The sequence below is a fragment of the Aspergillus costaricaensis genome, assembly GCF_003184835.1.
Source record: "Aspergillus costaricaensis CBS 115574 unplaced genomic scaffold BO79scaffold_30, whole genome shotgun sequence".
Lineage (NCBI taxonomy): Eukaryota > Fungi > Ascomycota > Eurotiomycetes > Eurotiales > Aspergillaceae > Aspergillus > Aspergillus costaricensis.
Window position 1 is genome coordinate 427,010 of NW_020291830.1, and position 18,539 is coordinate 445,548.

The window sequence follows — 18,539 nt, forward strand, 5'->3', positions numbered from 1 at the left end:
ACAGCGCCGCCTGGAGAGCGTGGATATCACCAGGGCAACGGAAGCTTGGGAGGAGCAAGCGGGGCGACCATCCTTGCAGCTGAGAGACATCGCATGGATTGAGTGATCGTGCTAGGAGAGATGAGGACTCCCATTCTGAATGGTCATTGGCTCTGTTTGTCATGGTGGGTGTCTGGTTCCTGGCGATGTTCCGGATATTCAGTTCTGGTCCTTACTTCCACTTTCTGGCCATTTCCTCGTGTGGTTTGTTTCCACGGCTGAGATCCCGCCCGCTTCCTCAGGCACCACCACCATCACCCCCTCGCCAACTGCATTTTCTACTATCGAACCGTGGAGCTTGGCTTTGATTTGCGGTCCGTGCGGGTTCAAGGAGCGCTGCACGGTCTGGGGACGCAATATAATCCTTTGATCACAGTCCATGTTTAGTAGTGCAGATTTACAATTAGCAGCGATATATAACCCCATCTGCTGTGAAGAACTCGGTCGTAAACAACAGTCCAGCCCATCACAACTTTCGCGTCCCCGGATACGATGTATTTACTATTAGCTGTGGCTCACTTGTAGCTTGATCATGATGATAAATATAGAATCATGGTGATGATCAGAGTAGAGACAAATCATTTTCCCAACCACAATAATAATGTGTCCATCAAATTCACAAGGTCATCGCTGCCATAATACATCAACAATTTCTAGTCCATCCGTCGACTTTCTGTGATTAAATAAAACAAAATAACTCCTCCAGCCTCACAGCTGTAAATTAGTTGCAGCACTATCAGAGCACAAAATAAATTATTGATGGACAACCCCCACTAAGACCCGAAAGGAGACTCTGAAATTAACCTCAACTCACGTTTCAGCGATATCCTCTGTATGCAAAACCACCTGCTTCCCGAAAAGCGCAGAAGCGGCGTTTGGCTATTACTCTCAACTAGGCAGTTTGAGCTGGCTGGGTCGAGTCGTTGAGCAACGGCTCCCTCTCGCGATCGGTCACCGGCGCCGGCTGTCCAGCCCTACGGAAGAAGATGTTGCGCCCAGAGTACTTCGTCAAGGAGATATAGAGAGACTCGGCGAAGAAGACGGCAAAGATAACAATGGCAAAGATCCACTGCAGGGAGATGATCTTGACGCCGAACTGCTTGACGGCCAATGCTGCAGAGTTGTGTTAGCGCTGCGACGGCATTTCTCTCAGAAAACCTTGTACTGATACATACCCAGCGTCAAGAGACTCAGACTGTAACCCAGAATGTCATCCTGGGTAGACAGGATGTGTGTGGAACCCAATGCGAATAGCACCCAGATGAACACATTAGCAACGATCCTCGCTGGCAGGCTGTTGCTGTTCACGGCAACGGCTCCGTTCCAGAAGAGCGTGATCAGAGTCCAGGCATAAGGCGCTGCGACGGCGGCAAAATGCGCAAGAGGTGGCAGTGTACGATGCCGCCAGTAGGTCGTCTTTTGGTTCAGGAAGTGCGCGATCAGGATAATCTCTGATCCCCAGAAATGGTTGCGAGTCCACAGAAGAATCCAGGCAAAGATGAACAGATTGTTCAGGATGAAGTGTGACCCTACATTGGCGGCGGCGGTGGCCGTCACCGCGTCATTGGAGAAAAGATGGTAGACAAAGCCGATTTGAGACAGGAGAGTTATGATCCTAAATAGCAGGTCGTAAGAATAGGTTGGTAAACATAGAGCATTGTAGGTAGCTCTATTATTGAAGCAGCCGTATGAAAAATGACGGATATAGTTACCAGTAAACACCAGAAATAACCGTGCTCAAGCTAAACGGAGTAATGTGCTTGTTGGCTTGCTTCCAGATGGTATGGCCGTGCTTGACATCGGGGGCATGGGAGGAGTAGTAGATGCCGACGACCACGACGAGCAGCCACGACAAGGGAACGAGGACGCGATAGGTTCCAAGTGAGAACCGGTCGTGCGACTCTCGCCTAGCGAATGGATTATCTAGAACATTTCACGGTCAGTGACTGATGAACAACGGTGTATTGCAGGCGAGGGTGTCTTAGGAATCAAGGCGGAGGGACTCACAGGTTGACATAGCGACTGCTATGGATTACGATGTAGGGATGGTTAGGGTAATGGGCGAAGGAGACCTAGAATCAAGAAGAGCGAACTCTGATCCCGACCGGGGGAGAGGGGATGGACATCCGGTTATATTGCGTAGCGCAGCAGAGGTGAAGGACTTGCAGCGACGAAGCAGAAGCAGAAGAAGTACTTTAGTTGAAGGAGACTGGAGGATGTCATTGGAAGGAAGACGGCAGCTCCCCCGCATTGCCTGATCTCCTGACAGCCTTTCGCGTCTCTCACTGGCCAGTCTCCCAGCCATCACGGGACTGCCGTGCTTCCGGATGTCGTGTTGGGTAGTATTACTCGTCTCTCAGATGTTCTTCTTCTTTGCTTAGCTCATTGCTTGAAGCTGGTCTAACTACGGTATGTGGGGGCCTCTTCCCTGGTTCAGCACAATGAGGTGACGACTAGTATCTATGACATCATCCTAGAAGGTATCGATCTCTATCCAACACCCAAAGACGTGATAAAACGCTAACAGTGGTACACATGCAAACAAAACGCATTATAGAGGCACTGCATGCTCCTGCCCTCCTTCCGTCATCGCCATCTCGTCATTAATGGTCCTCTCATGTCATTGATCGCCGTCCCCACGTTGTCGATCAGTGCACGGTCCTGTTGGCGCATGCAGCCGAGGGTCTCTTCCGCCAGTGATCAGACAAAGTGCAGCAAGAGTACCCTTTTCAGATGCATCTCCGCGCAAATACGGCTGGGTGTGTAGTTTGTCTTGTGGCAGCATAACAAGTAATCCTGGCCCTCGCGCACGAACCGTCCTGTCAATACATTTGGGAGCTGCAGAGCGAGGGCATACTAGTCCGTAGCCTTTCTCTTTCATCAAACACTAGGTGGTGCAATAAACTAGTGGCTCCGAAGAAAAAGCAAAAACCGTAAGCGGGGACTGTTGAGACAGCTCATCCGCCAACCCAGACCCCGGGTTAACCGTTTGTCTTACATGATCTGTTTCACTGCCTCCACGAGCCGGCTGTGGATGGACGAAGGTGCAACGATCATCCCGTAGCAACCAGACAGGGTTCTGCCCAAGCTGCAGTCGACTGGATTACCCGCCAGATCGCTAACTGTACAACCAAGTTCTTCGGCAATCAACATGCCGCCTGAATGATCCCAAATCTTCGACCGATAAGAAGGGTTACGCGGAATTTTTATCATGACATTACAGCCCCCAACTGCGATGGCGATGTATCGCAGCTGCGCGGCCCAGAGATCTGTCGAGGCTGGCCAAGGTGCACCCAGATGCGATGCAAGGCGGGCATGCATGTTCCTGTCGGATGATGTTGCTGACACGCAATCCACAAAATCGAGATCTTTAGGATCCGTAATCTGCGTCTTTGGCTCGATCTTGCGTGAGGGGAGGAGAGCCCCCGTTCCCATTTGCCGAATAAATGCGCCTTGTCCGGCGACAGCGAATACCTGATGCCCGTAGCCATCTCGGTCAACGATGTTTTCATGTAGGCGACCCGTCTTTAGGTTCATATTCGGACAGCCCAAAACGCCAACCTTCTGATAGCCGTTTTCCACCAGTGACAGACAAACAGCGTACTGCTGACCCTGAATAAAGGTTGCTGTGCCGTCGACGGGATCCAGAACCCAGGCACGGCTCTGCTTGCTACAGTTGCCTTGAGCACCAAGGTCAATCAAATCAAGCATTTCCTCCTTGCTGTTCGGGGCGTAGAGCAGCGCATCGCTTTCCTCGTCCGACAGGCGGGTAGAGGAGACCAGCTCCCAAGTCCTGTCAAGGAGAGCAGGATCGGATCGAAGCGCATCTGAGCTCTCTTCGCCGACAAACTCATCGTCGGGGAACGCACGGTGAATGGCAGCGATGATCAATGCCTGTGCAGCAAAATCAGCAATTGTCACTGGGGTGGCGTCATTCTTGTCGAAAGACCCCTTGTCCACAGCTTCCAATAGCTTTTTCGTCAGGAGCGTGGCTCTCTGGACTGTGAGACAGGCGATCTGAAGTTCCTTTGCGTAGGGGTTGGTGGATCCCATGGTAGCCGTATGTACCGTACCACTCGATAAGAATTTGAGTTTTCAGATGGGTATCTAGCCAGGATCCTTTACGCTGAGATCTCTGGGATGCAGTTCGCCTCAATTAAGCGTTCTTTTCAGTCGTCTCGAAATCAACGATACTTGGGGATTCGGAGAAGATGTTGCAACGTCTTCCGAGATCACACACCGACTAATATCGGATCCAAGGTCTGATGGTGGGGTCTTCCTTGGAGGGGCACCGCTGGTGACGTAGGCGATAGATAGGAGCGACCGGCGAAGTTTTGCCAATTCAGTCAAAGCAAAGATATGTAAAATTAGATAGTCTAAAGAGCGAAACCCTCGTGTCAGGATCTGTTCTGAAGGGGCAAAAGTAGTGGTAACAAGGAGGAAACAAAAGCAGGAATGACTCGAACATGAAGCCAGTGGAAGTGATCGCCCCGGCGGAGTGACCGTCTTTCTGTTTCAGGCTAGTGTGACTTAATCGAGTATAGTCGGATCTCCTTCGTTTATCTTATCGGGCCATTCTGCAGACTATCATCACGCCACCCATAAGAGTCACCGATATTTTGTTTGTTCGTAGCTAATGTATGAGTCTATTGCTGGTACAAAGTAGGGTGTTAATAATAGAAAGTCCAGTCGTAGGCCCATGTTTGGAGCATCAAAACCAATCTTATTGATCTGTAATATATAGGCGACGTTCCTTGCAGACACTTGGCCTCATGCATCTATTCCAGTACATGATGGAGTATTGGTTTGCTCTGTAACCTCATTCAATGCCATAATCAGGTCCGACATAAGAAACCTGAACATGGATAAGTCTCACTACTTAGCCAGAATTATCTGCTCGGTCCAGTAACAATGTAAACTCATGAAGGACATTAAAATGGAGCAAAAGCCAGCTCGTAAGCGAAGCCAAGGGTCAACCTCGCATGCTCCAGCATATGATCGAAGCTTAGATACCGGATGCTGTCATCAGTGGTGTGGATCCTCTTGTTGCTGTTCTCCATTTCGGACTCCGTCGCCATAGCTGCGGGATAGCCATATTTGCTTGCGGATGTGTGGTCCGAGCAGGCGTAGCCACATCTGGTTTCGATGTAGCCAATACCACAATACTTTGACAGAAATCGTTATTCATATGTTTTTACAACAGAAGAGAAGCGAGAGAACGTACCTCAGTAGTGACATCTTTGAGGAATTGTGTCAGTCCCTCATCAACGTAGTCAACCATAATCCCGATGGCTTCTTGACGACCGGCGTCCAGAGCTCCCTGAGTATAGCCAGTCATATCCTGTTGCAGCATCGCCTTGATGTCTCGCTTATCCCTCTTGTATTGAGAGAAGATGGCCTGCGAACCAAGCATCCCACCTTCCTCTGCCGAGTACCAGTGGAATTCGATTGTGTTGGAAGCGTTGCCCCGAACAATGGCGTCTGACTGCAGCAGACCACGCAAAGCTTCGAGGATAGTCACGGTTCCACTTCCGTCATCATCGGCACCAGGTGCCGCTAGGATAGAGGGAAGGAACAGATTGATGCTGTCCTGATGGGCACCCAGGACGACAGTTTTGTTAGTCTGGCCAGGGATGCGAGCAATGATACTGAATTGGCCCCATGAGTGAGCAAACTGCTCCACAGTCGCGCCGTACTTTGCTGCACCTGACTGCTCTATGACATCGGAAACCCTACTATATAGCCACTTTGCAGACTCAATACCAGTGGACGACCTATAGTAGCGAGTGTGAAAGGAGGTGAACTTGTTGAGATTTTGCTCCATGTTATCCTTGGAGAGACCCCGCAGAAGGGGGACCACCTTCTCTGCATGCTTCATCGTGGACGGATAGTGAACATAGCTACCGGCATGCAATGTCGGGTAGAACCCAGTGTTTCGCTCTTCAGTAATATCGATGAAGTTAACGCCATCCTAAGGAGCATCCAACGAGATATTAGTAAGATGTGCTATCGTGACAATAACGAAACGGGGCATGTTGCTATACCAGCTTCAGGTCCCACTTCTCTTCCTCAGTAACCCATCTTGTCTGATAGGGAGCCAGCTCGATCAGGAATTTCTCCTGATGGTGATGAGTTGGGGGATCTTGAGGGGTTATCAGCGGCTCTTGCTGCGGTACCACGGCAGCCAACACCCCCGTCGAAGCCGTTGCACCGAGTGCGAGAGCTATTGAGAGCTTCATGTTGTCTACGATAAGCTACCAGCTCAATAGATTGATGGAGAGAGAAGATAAGGATATAAGATGATGATCAATAATGATGATAGGAAATCAAATAGTACAGTTGCTGCTGATGAACCTCTGCACTGCTAATGAGTTGTTCAAGGCTGACCCGCCCGAATACCTGTCGGCAATTGATAAGGCTCCAAGGGTCACAGAAGGCCGAGGACTGAGCTGGGCAGAAGAGGAGGACTGCTTTGCAATATTAACTTAACCGGAGGACTGCTCCGATAAGATTCGGGATGATGCTAGACAGACACGGAGAGGTCGAATTGGATGCAGCCGAACATGCAACCTAAGAGCTGAGAACCCCCCTTTGAGACCGTTGCGTCAGAGGTGCGCGCGCGGCTTAAATAAGGAACACGCGCTGGTCGCACAACTCATCACTCCTCGACCGCCAAGGATGCCTGTGAGACTCCGATCCGACTCTCTGCTATCCCGCACTATTGATAGATGGTCTGACTTGACTGGTAGCCGTTGACTCTTAAAATGGTTCCTGGATTGAAATCAAGGCAGACTAGCCGCCCCTGGCAGCGGGTCCGTTTACCATCCAGCCTGGAAGCACCTGCACTATACTCTATTGCACTAACTTATACACACCATGGTGAAAAAGGGCTTAGCATGTCCACTGAGACAATATCAAGGCAGACACTGCTCTTGTCCCATAAGCCGACCCTTGTAGCATGCCATGCTAATGTAGGTCCCGTTGTGCGACCGTCACGAGTCTGTGTGCCTGGGCCCGGATCATTGCTGGCTGCCGCGAATCGTGGGGTAGGTACCTGAGGCACCAAGCTCCTTCTTATGAGATGCTCTGTCTTACAAGCATTGATAACCACCACTGGTGACTTTACTGTTTTAGGAATATACAACTACCGTTTGTAGGTTCCCAGTTATCTGGGGCTACTAATTCCTGCTCAATATTCGATCTGATCGAAAGTAAAAAAGGTCGCCAAACGAGCAGACATATCGTTCACCGAAAGGGCTATGAGTCTAATGAGGGGCGTGTGTCCGATAGCCATTATACGGTTGTATTATTAGGGTCTTTCGCACGTTGCTGCTTTGGAGAGCGATTCACTGAGGCGTTCCACATCGCCTTGTCATAAAGCACATACACAGGCCTGGGTGAGGGATAGTATGTGAATGATAAGGATGACAATCCGAGGGTCCCATTTCCAAGGTTCAAGGGTTGTTACATCACCGCCACGGGTGATGCGGATAGACGCCTGTCGCGTGAAGCACACGGCTCGCGAATCAGGGCGCCACTAGCAGTCACGATGACTCACAGAAGGTTCCTGTCTCAGATCCCATTCAGGCAGGTAGGGCTAGGGTAAGCGTCAAGGGCATCCAATGACCAGCCATTCGAGATTCTCGTGCCCCAGTGGGAGTCAACTGGTGGATCCGAGGCCGGAATTCTCAGCGCTTACCGTATTGTACCGACTGGGCTCGACCGCCGAACGCGACCGGACTGCAGGCGGTGGTTATCTCCTCTTATCTGAGAGCAGGGCTTCCCTTCGTCCACACCCCCCCCCCCGCCCCCCCCGATTCTTGTCGCTCTCCTCCAGAAGTCAGTCACTGCCTTAGTGGTCTCTCCCTGGAGTACTACTTTGATACCATCGCCTCAGGCTGCGACACCCTTTCTGTGCTTAACCGCCCCCGTCATCCCGGTTCTCCTGTCCCATAGGCCTATCCGTTATCGACTCCCGTCCGAACCGCGTTGCGCTCTCACCATGGCCATTCATCCGAATTTCCCATCTGAAACGAATCCGAGAGGATCTCTCTCACCGCAGCAGGCTCGCGCCATCTCCGCTTGGACTGAACAGGCAGCTGCATCCTTGGAGAGTCTGACTCTCTCGGAGTCAGTACCGATCGCCGATTCGAATGTGGTCTTTTCCCAGTCCACTCCTACGCGCGCAGGCGTGCGCGGCACCACAGTCTCGTTATCAATCCCCCTAGACGACCCAGTACCGACAGTGGGAAGCCCTTCCGCGCCTAAGGTCAAGGTTCTAGGCCAGTCAACCAAGGAGACCCAGGTGGCGTCGGTGAACTTCCGGCGCCGCGAGCCGCTTCGCCGTGATAGCCTCAAGAGGCGCGAAGCCTTGTTGAAGGGAAAGGATGGTAGTCGTCGCAGACAGCGTTGGGAGAATGGTATGTCTTGACATATCGGAATCACGCCACTGGCTGGGCTTCCCCGCTTCTCCTAGGCCGGGCATGCCTTGGTCTTTGCACTCGATAGATGCTGACAGGATATGCTTCTTGCAAAGATCGTCTTCTGAACAATCCGTGGGCTGAGCCACCTTCTTCCAAGGATTGGGATATCCAAGCCACCCACACTCGTCACGACCCTATGCCTTACTACCTTGCACCTCTCTGGGACAACCACTATGCGCGTTTGGACCATAGGTCATCCCAGCAGATGGAGACCCGGATCGAGAAGCATCGTGTTCCTAAGGAGCTGAGACAGAGACTGAAGCATGCACGTGCGGCACGTGGTATACTTCAGGATATCGAAGAAGATATCAGACAATTCATCCAGCGATGGAACGAGAAGCAAGGTTTACTGAAGCAGGAGGGTCTGGCAGATGCCCCACAGTCATCCGACAGTGAATCCGAAGACGAGATCGTGTTTGTGGGTCGAAACGGCCTGATGCATGACTCGCCTCAGAGAAGAGCACGACTGCAAAAGATGCGTGAGGCAATGAGTGCTCATCATGAGCATGATGGGCAGAAGATGGTGTTTGAGAGCCTGGTTGACGACCGGGCAGCTGGATTCGGGTAAGTGTGTAATCATTTGTTCCAAGCGTCGATCCATGCTTACCATATATTCTCACCTTCAGTCGCTGGCTCGTCCATTCCATCGCGTCGTATTACGGCTTGCACACTTGGTCTGTCACCGTCGGGGAACCTGCCCGCCGCGAGGCTTACGTTGGCTTCTACCCGCCAGCCCCAGGCAGTCGAGCAGGACCCGTATCCTCACCGGCCGGGTCGAAGGCTTGCCGTCAGGAAGCGATGATTCAGCCCGGCGACGAACTGCCTCAACCGCTCTGGACGCAGGTGTGAGCCGTTGGTCAGAAATGTCCATGAACTTCTGACCAATTCAAGTTCACTTCTAACAATTCTGCAGTTCTACAGAGCTTCGATGCGTTTGATTCACGGTGTATGTTTCGGGCTGATTTTAATATTTATATCTTGTAATATTGGCGTCGGTGGGATGTCTACTTACTGCCTGTGGGGACACTATAGATCCTGTATATAAGGTAGGATAGACCAAGACCTACAATTGATTTGGGCACATAGGGAAGGTGGCGACCCGCATGGATTTGTAGAGTAAGTATCTTCATGACGCGATCATCTTCACACATTATTCTATCCACTGTAAGACAAAGAAGATCTCTTATCCATGATCAATTCCTCCTATGCCCGCACCCAGCTACAGAATCATAGCCCCTCCCCCAACCCAAATTCTCCAATGCTGTCTACATTTGTAACCCATAAAGCAGCTGGATCTCTATATCAAAAATTCCCAAAATTATTAGATATAGAAGGGTGAGATTCCCACCTACCAGAATATGTTTGATGCATAGTTCACTTATACTACGTATCATTGAGCTGGATGATGAACCCTCTGTGATCTTGAAAGAGCGAAGTACGAAGAAACCGAAGTTGCAAGGGTGAAGTAAAGAGTTCCATTCTGTTTCTTGCTTCAACTTTCAACTCACTGGCCGTACAATATCAGTACTACCTATGGCAATTTGGTATGTTTCAGTTCTATGAAGAGGGCAGTGAGCAATTGATATATATATATATATATATGTTTACTAGAACTACTACGACTAGTCGCTAGCTGCCAAGGAGAATACAAGCGTACTGTCAATTGAACGGACGTATATATCTTACCGAGACTGGATTCTGGGAGTATATTTACTAATTGTATGTCGATATGTGGTAGAAGGCTGTGAAGACTCAATTCCAGTTTTGCTGGGACTGATGATGACACCAGTAAGTTAGCCTTGGGCATTGATGGAGTCTCATCCCTTTGTTCAACAAGTTCCTATTACTTAAGTACTATGTGGTATGCGTAGTGCTGGGTGATATAGTATATATACTACTAGTAAAGTGCCTGAAGTTTGATATACATATTGACATTTTTTATCTGTTTCATGATGCAGATTCATTCGAAAAGAGCATGGAAAAACATGGAATAGTAGACAATGACACGTATGATATTAGAAATGATGTCAATCGTTAGTACAATTGCTGGAGTGAAGGCACTCAATAGATTCTCATCAGGCAGGCATGTTATGTTGATGATGTCTCCGGGTGTGACTGTGACGTATTGGTATGTACCAGCCAAGTCAATAGTAGTAGATAGCCCCTCCTCCTCCTTCTCCATCTTTCCCGCCTTTGACATACCTGTGCTGATTCATGGATTGATGGGATTGACCAAGGCAGAAAGCCAATTGTAATTGTCAGTGTCAGTGCCAGTGGCATTGTTGGAATCCTGTACCACCGTCAGCCGTCAGCTTACATGTTGATCTACGATACCGGTTTTAGGTCGGTCCGGTGGTTCCGGGTCTAGATGGTCTAAATGATGTTATGCAGTAGGCTGTCATTGAGAGAAGAAGAGTATGGCATGGTTGCTGTTGACGGCGTGGATATTGCGTAGGGAGAGGATACGGGGGTGATTGAATACAACAATGGGGGTGACGTATTATGCAAACACAGTATTCTACTAGTACTTCTTGTGTTGGTTCTGCAACAGCAGATCACTTCAGACCTCGGGTGCATGTATGGTGCAAGGGACTGGGTATCATCTATCTGCTAGTACTACGGAGTAGTAGTAATGTGAATTGCTGTTCACTTACCTGATTAGGAAGTATCCGATGGATGCTTAATTTAGTAGTAGACTGACTGACTGCACTGATGCCTTGGTGTCGCTATCTCCCGTGCGCACAGTGAATTGATTGGCGAGTAACGGGAGAAAGATGATCATAATTTCAGGTGTCCATTTAAGCGACTGTGGAATGTCAAACCATCTCCGATTTTTCCTATGGAGAAGGGAGAGCGAGAAGAGAGGAAATAGAGGCATCCATAGACAAGCGAGGCAAGGGCACTGACCGCGCCCCACTTGGGAAGCCCCATCGTTGTGGGGGTCGTCAAGGAGAGAAACCGGAATAGGGTTCGTGTTTGAGTTTTTGGGTGGGAAAAAGACAACACAGAAGCCCCCCCAAGCCCGGAATCCATCTCCCCACGTCTTCGCCTCCAAAAGTCGCCTCTTCTCACATGTAATTTCCCGGTGATCTGTATATCTGAGGTGTCGCACCACCATTACCCTCAACTTCGCTGGTTATGTGGCGAGATTGATCGAAATGCCTGAAGGGGAAGACAGAGAGTGAGCATGGGCGATTATTCATTCGGTCCGATCCGAAGAGGCGACCCCAGTCGGTTCCATGGTACCGTTTCCCACCGTTGGGTCACTAAGTACTGTATAGTCAGGCATCGATCTGATAGATGTTGTGGACTTGACTTGACCACCATTGGTATTTCCCTGGTTTTGCGTTTATTTTTTTACCTCCTTGTCTCCGGTGACAAGGTACTATTTTCAAACTGCAAGAAAAAGAAAAGCTAAGCAGACGAATTGTTTGTTGATAGGTTGTCGGCAATTCTCCAATCCAGCGTTCGGTCAGCAATGAACATTTCCCACTCGACACCGCGGGCGAAGCACCAAGTACTAAGTCGCCAATTCCCTGCAGGGACAACGCCCAGTCTGCGCCGGATCGTGTCTTCCGTCGACCTTCTTGCTGCGACCTTAGCTATACGGTAGAATTCCCATATAAACAGGCTTTGACTGTCTTGGGCTACGGCACCAGTCAGGAAATGTCCGCATTTGGGAGTCTCGGAGAATATCCTGGACGCACAGGAGAAAAAGGAAAAGACCTGCCGAGAAATGCCTTTGCAAGGAAAAGGTAACTCAAGATAAGCAGTATAAACCTTGTCTGGGCGATTCTAGAACCTCGTGGTCGTAGCGGTCGGAATAAGGCACGAGTCATCCCAATTAGGCCGATGATGTAGCAGCCATAGTCTGAGACATAAACAATGATGCTTGGGGCTCTGTAGATGCGCATGGACTGTCTTTGCAGTTGAGGTCACTTGGTAGTAGTAGTAGTAGTAGTAGTAGTAGTAGCACTACCGTCATCCAAGGTCTCAAGGGCAGTTGAGTCAAGGCTGTAGGCAGAATCCTTGCTGATCAGTCAGTCAGTCAGTCAGTCTTGCCTTTAGAAGAATTGTGTACCGGCTGGATCTGCTGATTCCGAGAACAACGAGGATATTGCCAGCATCACCAGTACAGCATCACCCGCACGATCAGTGTGGGTGAGGAAAAGTAAAGCACAATCTGAAACTTTGTGCTGTAGATAAAGTTTAATGCTTCGTCCTTTTTCTTTTATTCTTTTCTCTCTATTTCTTTCCTTTTCTGCTAAAAGGAACAAATTCCGATGACCAAAAAAGGTTAAAAAAAAAAAAAAAAAAAGGAAGCAACTGGGTCAACCAACAGGAATGTGAGAGGGAGAGAGAGCAGTGAGAGATGGCCAAGTCAGTCAATCCATCAGTTGGCTGGTTGGTTCTCCGCTGGCCGACGTGGCTGCCCTCGCCAGGCGTTCATTTCCCATCCTCCATTCCGTGCTTTTTGCCCTTTGGCTCTCTTCTCTCTTCCGTTGCGACGGACTTTCTGCGCCACGCGCATTTCCCTTTCCCTCCCACTCACTTGTATGTAGGTGGTGAGGATGCCGTGTGTCATCTCGGTCGCTTCATACCCTGAAACCCTCCCTTGTGCTGCAAAGCCTGGCGTCATCTGCTATGATCCACGGCCCCCTTCCACATTCCCTCCATTCATTCGCTTTCTGACCCCTCTCGGATTGTTCCAGGGCTGAGTTCAGTTCAGTTCACAGCCTGATCTTGACCTCGGATTCCTGCCCGCTCTTTGTCCCGATTCACGATTACTGTTCCTATTATTATTCTACACCCGTGTTTATTCTTACGCCAATTCCCTCTCCTCCAATCCCTCTCTCACCCTCTCTCTATCCGTTCAATCTCGCCTGTCCCTGCCGCCGAAACACCCTCCCCCCCTCCTCTTCATCTGACCCAAAATTATCCTGCTCTTGGATGAATTTTGCCTCATTGTGCACTGCTTTTCCCGAAATCTCCTCACGTACGGTGTCTGAGACGGCTGGGGCTGCTTCTTGTACGGGAAAACGTTGCTTGGACCACGAGATCAGGCTATGATTGAAATACAACAAACATATTTATCCCTACCTCATCCTGTGTGCTTAACTCGCTACCACACTCTTTGATATCCTCCTTTCCCACCCCCTATATGCAACTTATCCCTTAAGCTTGCCTGGATTAGGATTAAAGTGTTACTGTCGGATCGGCTCGGGTATCGAAACAGTCTCTTGTCACTCTACGACCGGCCAGAAGGATACCCAAACTATACGCCACCATCCTTGCACGCCTGCTTGGTTATTATCGCTTCACAACCTATCCGACGGCTCCCTATCACATTAGCGCCGTCATGGGATCCCATGGTGCATCGTCTTACCGGAATGGTTCGAGGACCGGTGGCAGTTCCAGTTCCACTAACAGTGATGTCTCGGAACGCTCGAAAAGCACGGCCCCTACGATCTACAGCGATCGACCCACTCCCCTTCACAGAGGAGGCATAGACATGGACATTTACGATGAAGAAGGAGATCCTAAAGCCTCGGTGTCGACCTACGCCTCTACGATCCCGTCGGAAGATGATCCTCCAGAGACCCCGCGCTACGAAGTAATCGACCGTCAGCTGGACGTGTTCTCAACAGATGTTGTCCCTTCCGACCCGTCGACTTTTGGGCAGCTATTCCCTTCCTCTCGACGACTCCTGATTCGACACGACGATGCGACACTCGATGGAAACATGAACCTCCGCGTCGACACGATGGTGCCGCAAAGAGGTGGATATCAGCAAGATGTAACTTTGTTCCATCTTCGCATGTATGACCTGTTTACGCGAAAGTGCTCCTTCCGACGCTACTGTCGAGACTCTGGGCGGGAAGTGTGCCACTCAGAACGACGGCCTGTCGCATCGAGTTCGGACAGGCATCCGGTGTTTCGACGGTCGTGGGGTAGTGTGCTGGCTAGCTTGCGGCCGGGTTCAAGTGGCCACGGATCACTGCCTAGCCACGAGCATAAGCGCCAGGACTCGGGCTATAGGTCGGCGGAAGATGATGAAGAATATTTCGAGGACAAGCATTCAGAACACCGAGGTGGCGGGGATCGCCATTTTGTGCTAACCGATAGCACTTTACTCGAATTTTCAAATTATGCTCACGTAGAGCTGAGGCGCCGAGGTGCAGGTCTCTCCAAGCGATATGAATTTGAGTACTGGTCGACCCGGTACCAATGGAGACGCGAGTGTCGGAAAGATGGAGACTTGCGCGAAGTCTCCTATCATCTGGTTAACACACGCACGTCCAAGACCGTCGCTCATATCGTCCCAGAGATTCTGACCCCGATGGAGGCAGCTGAGGAGGAGAAAAAGGGAGGATGGGTTCCACCATCATCCATGTGGATCAGTGACCCGTCCGTGTATGAAAAGATGCCCGACGTCGCCGAGTAAGTAATTCAATTTCCCTCTACTTAGTGTCGGGTCGAAGCTCTTCCTTTTTAGAGTTTGGGGCTGACTAGTGTACAGTGTATTTGTTGCCACAGGCCTAATATCTTTTGTTGACGATTGCATTCGCCGCCGATGGCACACCAAGAGACCGTCCCAATTCATCCAGCCGATGCGATCAACCCTCTCGAAGAGTATTGAGCTCATGGGTCCCCGGCGATTTCTCGATGAGGTGTTCCACCGACGAGGGTCCGCATAAAGAATGATAGGCTATCGATGGAGGAAAAACGGATGGTCAAGGGCGACACGGCGGCAACACGTCATGCCATCGTGTTGTTGAGGGGAAAGACCGGTTTGCAACCGGCGCAGTTTTTCATTGACAGGGGTCTCTAGCCGACCACTTGGCTCTTAACGACGATAACGACCGCAAATGATGATGGGATTTTCTTTTTCTTTTTTTACTTTTTCCTATTTCTCATTGGGAATTGACAGGGGGGGGGGGGGGGTTCGCATTGAATTTTGGTTGGCTCATGTGCTCTAAATTTTTCTTGTTTACTTCTTCTTGGTATTTGCGCAGCTGAGGGGAAGACGGGGTGGTACATTTGGGCGGTTGCCGGAAGGACAGACCGGCATGATTGGCGATGATGTGTTACAGGAACCGGAGGGTCGTGCAGGTTCGGATGAGGGGGGATGTTGACGGTGGTGCTGGTGCTGGTGGTAGTGATGGAGGGTAGTGGTGCTTGCTGGATGCAGTTTAGTAGCTACTCACTACCTAGCGGTACTTACTAGTAGTAGTAATACTAGGCAAGCAAGTGGGTGGTGGTGGTGGTGGTGGTGTGAACCTGAGTTGGCTGCCTGTTTCAGCCTCACCTTTTCTCTCTGCTGGCATCTTCCTGGTACTATTTTGAAATATGATCAGCATTGATCTTGGTGATGACGCTTGCGCATGTCAATTTAGAATGCTGCATATCTCATGAACCTAATGCCTAGCCAGCCAGCCACCTTGGACTTTTTATTTTAATTATTCCCGCCAGCTAGCTAGCTGTCGACTCTTGCTGTCCGGGCCGGGGAACAGGACCCGCGATTATAGTTCGTTCCTTGTCTGCCTGACTTGTTCAACCCCTGGTCTGGACCAGATCAGATGGCAAGCGAAGAGGACAACATGCATGATCTGGCTAGGCTTGAAAGGGGATATCCAAGAAGATAGTGCTGCTGTGCTGATGAATGTACACCAGAAGAGGGAAGTGACGGCGTGGGTGGCAGCCAGGTACAACACACTCCCCGGGTACTAGGGATATACTAATCCAATATGTTACGGAAAAAGTGACATGATTACTGGAAACTGGATAACCTCTTCTATTCTTCGATACCATAATCTCTACCACTGCCCAGCAATCGTTCTATTACTCTACTCAACTCCATCTCCAGATGAAACTCCGCTCCAAACCACGATGATGCGGGGCAGATCGAGGCTCGTCGCCAAAAAAGAAACGCAACGGCGCGTCGAATCAACGGGCTGGTCGCCGCCTCGAAAAGCGGTTCGTGGAAACGTTCCAGCCTTCCCCGTTGTTTGGCGCGCTGGTTATCAATCTTGCTTGCTTATGCAGGTTCTTCATCACTTTCCACGATTTCCTTGCTGCTTCCAATAATCTAACAGAGAAAAAGAAAATAATTAACACAACACCCCCCCCGGTCTCTTTTTGCCCACCCCCTCCCCCTTCCCTTCCCCCATTAAGGTGGTTCACAAGTAGTCGCATATTGCAAGCGAAGAGAGATTGAACTGAAATGATGCACGTATGAATGCCCAACACAATGCCAGAAGAAAGCAACGAATCATGGCATCTCAACTGCTGGAAATGGTCTGGGTCAAGCATACCCAGCTCGCTCTTCGCTGGCAATTTGTGTCTCCCTCAGAGTGATTCTAGTGCACAAGCTGGCCTTCCAACATTGTTTTCTGTTTCCAGACCCCTGCTGAAGGTTTCGCTTTTTCCCCCTTCCGGGTTATAGTGATGCCATCGAGTAAGCTCTGGCCACCCTGGAATCTGCAGCCCCCTTCCCGATAACAAGTACCCATGCAGAGCGGCCCGGTCAATGACCGTTTCGTTCTAGGGCTGAGAGTAACCATTTGATGGGTCTTAAAATTTACAATGGCTCGAATTTTTCTGATTCGAGTCTTTTTGATGAGCTGGCACGCTGGTCTTTGGGCCCGCTTCCAATATTCTGAGTGGCCCAACTGGTCGACATAAAATTATACTCTGGCTTCGATTCGTCACTATTCGGTCTATGGGTCCCCTTCCTCCGCTTTTGGGCAACTACTAGGCCTTCTCAGGTTCCCCGTCAACCGTCCCATGCCTTCCAGAAAGAGACGGTCCTCCTTCCTGAAGAGCGTCTATGAGGCGAGTGGCTTCCTTCCTACCCGATGTATACATCGTTTGCGGCACAGGAGATACAGAACTCGAGCCACGATGACCGGGAGTCCAGGCGTCCTTTCTGAGTTGTCAAACAACACTGGCTGCGGACTGGCAGATTTTCGGTTTTACCCCCTGTATCACAGCTTCATTTCTTTGTCTTGGATTATCCCCCATCACCCCCCTGTCTGTCAGTAGATCTGGCCTATGTGGAGACTAGCGGTCCTATTCCCTGTCTCCTGGCGTTTCTTCAAGGGCACACATTCAATCGGCGTGCGCCGGCCCGTTCCAGCTTGCAGCCTCAAAATGATCCGCATGTACTCCATGCAACTGGCGTTCCCTGAGTGGAGGAGGATAAGGAGGGGGAGAAATTGCTGACACTGTGCCATGTCCACATCGGCATGCATAAGCCCGTCCGTTAGGTTTGTTGATTAGGTTCCGTGTTTGTCACGCCAAACTGGTCCTGCTTGCACAGTGACATTTTGGGGTTTGGGAGGGATGGCCCACAGTTTATATGACTCCCCGCTTCCCAGGTCTATCGACGCTGTTCGATAGAAAGGGCAGACCAGTTCGCAAACTCCCCCAAAGCAAAGTCAAGACGAAGCAACATAGCCGGGCAAAAATTTTCTATCTTTTCATCTTCAACCATCATTAGTTCTATTCATTTCTACTTTGACAGATCTGACCATCCATTGGTGTTGTGTGGTCGAAAACCCCCCTTCCTATTATTTTCAATTACTCAGGGTGTGAAGTATTGTCTGCCGTGTGAGAGAGTTTTGTTCTCCAACCGTTGTGGGATATCGAACCCAATTCAGATCTGCGCTTTGATTTCTCTTTGGTGAAAACCCAAAGCCAGTCATTCTTCTCAATTGTTTTCTCTACTGCGAGAACACACACACACACACATCCTTCATCATGGCCACCAAGACTTCGCAGGCCGCAAAGGAAAGCAGGATATGGCAGGACAGACTTAGAAGTATGCCCCACTCCGCTGCAATAATCTTCCTCTCTGCACTTTCGACTTAGCCGTTACGGCGGCCCCCTTCTTCGTCCAAGTCAACTAACCCTGATTCCCTCACAAAGTATACTGCCTGGAGAACAAATTGGAGGAGCCGATTTACAATTTTGAATCTGATCGTCGAGGTGAGAAGCGTTTTCTTCCTATCCCCC

The 18,539-nt window shown here is 50.1% G+C and overlaps 6 protein-coding genes across 6 annotated transcripts; 2 read left to right on the top strand and 4 right to left on the bottom strand.

Moving 5' to 3' along the window:
* Window positions 1–572: 572 nt before the first annotated feature.
* Window positions 573–2,205, bottom strand: BO79DRAFT_179092 (DUF1774 domain-containing protein). Its single transcript, XM_025680010.1, has 4 exons — window positions 2,047–2,205; window positions 1,752–1,962; window positions 1,215–1,654; window positions 573–1,152 (listed from the first exon to the last, which is right to left on the bottom strand). Exons 1-4 carry the CDS (start codon window positions 2,054–2,056, stop codon window positions 932–934), a joined length of 882 nt encoding a protein of 293 aa, XP_025536555.1. The 5' UTR covers window positions 2,057–2,205; the 3' UTR covers window positions 573–931.
* A 714-nt stretch (window positions 2,206–2,919) lies between these two features.
* BO79DRAFT_46184 (inositol monophosphatase family protein) lies at window positions 2,920–4,236 on the bottom strand. The gene has a single exon (XM_025689282.1). The coding sequence runs from the start codon at window positions 4,090–4,092 to the stop codon at window positions 3,034–3,036; it is 1,059 nt and encodes a 352-aa protein (XP_025536556.1). The 5' UTR covers window positions 4,093–4,236; the 3' UTR covers window positions 2,920–3,033.
* Window positions 4,237–4,651: 415 nt separating this feature from the next.
* Window positions 4,652–6,621, bottom strand: lap1 (putative aminopeptidase). The gene is made up of 3 exons (XM_025685649.1): window positions 6,084–6,621; window positions 5,264–6,010; window positions 4,652–5,204 (listed from the first exon to the last, which is right to left on the bottom strand). Exons 1-3 carry the CDS (start codon window positions 6,276–6,278, stop codon window positions 4,971–4,973), a joined length of 1,176 nt encoding a protein of 391 aa, XP_025536557.1. The 5' UTR covers window positions 6,279–6,621; the 3' UTR covers window positions 4,652–4,970.
* Window positions 6,622–7,851: 1,230 nt separating this feature from the next.
* On the top strand, window positions 7,852–9,613 carry BO79DRAFT_210796 (uncharacterized protein). The gene is made up of 3 exons (XM_025682890.1): window positions 7,852–8,459; window positions 8,576–9,086; window positions 9,149–9,613. The coding sequence occupies exons 1-3, from the start codon at window positions 8,042–8,044 to the stop codon at window positions 9,369–9,371; spliced, it is 1,152 nt and encodes a 383-aa protein (XP_025536558.1). The 5' UTR covers window positions 7,852–8,041; the 3' UTR covers window positions 9,372–9,613.
* Window positions 9,614–12,061: 2,448 nt separating this feature from the next.
* On the bottom strand, window positions 12,062–12,398 carry BO79DRAFT_46205 (uncharacterized protein). The gene has a single exon (XM_025689283.1). It carries the CDS (start codon window positions 12,359–12,361, stop codon window positions 12,182–12,184), a length of 180 nt encoding a protein of 59 aa, XP_025536559.1. The 5' UTR covers window positions 12,362–12,398; the 3' UTR covers window positions 12,062–12,181.
* A 1,483-nt stretch (window positions 12,399–13,881) lies between these two features.
* Window positions 13,882–15,220, top strand: BO79DRAFT_258189 (uncharacterized protein; the record flags this gene model as incomplete). Its single annotated transcript, XM_025686282.1, has 2 exons — window positions 13,882–14,963; window positions 15,043–15,220. 2 exons carry the CDS (start codon window positions 13,882–13,884, stop codon window positions 15,218–15,220), a joined length of 1,260 nt encoding a protein of 419 aa, XP_025536560.1.
* Between the last annotated feature and the right edge of the window lie 3,319 nt (window positions 15,221–18,539).

Coding starts and splice junctions, on each gene's coding strand:
- BO79DRAFT_46184 (XM_025689282.1), bottom strand. CDS start 4,092: ATGGGATCCACCAACCCCTACGCAAAGGAACTTCAGATCGCCTGTCTC.
- BO79DRAFT_46205 (XM_025689283.1), bottom strand. CDS start 12,361: ATGACTCGTGCCTTATTCCGACCGCTACGACCACGAGGTTCTAGAATC.
- lap1 (XM_025685649.1), bottom strand. CDS start 6,278: ATGAAGCTCTCAATAGCTCTCGCACTCGGTGCAACGGCTTCGACGGGG. Junction 6,011..6,083: donor AGAAGTGGGACCTGAAGCTG/GTATAGCAACAT, acceptor GATGCTCCTTAG/GATGGCGTTAACTTCATCGA. Junction 5,205..5,263: donor TCAAAGATGTCACTACTGAG/GTACGTTCTCTC, acceptor TTTCTGTCAAAG/TATTGTGGTATTGGCTACAT.
- BO79DRAFT_210796 (XM_025682890.1), top strand. CDS start 8,042: ATGGCCATTCATCCGAATTTCCCATCTGAAACGAATCCGAGAGGATCT. Junction 8,460..8,575: donor CAGACAGCGTTGGGAGAATG/GTATGTCTTGAC, acceptor CTTCTTGCAAAG/ATCGTCTTCTGAACAATCCG. Junction 9,087..9,148: donor GACCGGGCAGCTGGATTCGG/GTAAGTGTGTAA, acceptor TCTCACCTTCAG/TCGCTGGCTCGTCCATTCCA.
- BO79DRAFT_179092 (XM_025680010.1), bottom strand. Junction 1,655..1,751: donor GTTATTTCTGGTGTTTACTG/GTAACTATATCC, acceptor CCTGCTATTTAG/GATCATAACTCTCCTGTCTC. Junction 1,153..1,214: donor TCTGAGTCTCTTGACGCTGG/GTATGTATCAGT, acceptor ACAACTCTGCAG/CATTGGCCGTCAAGCAGTTC.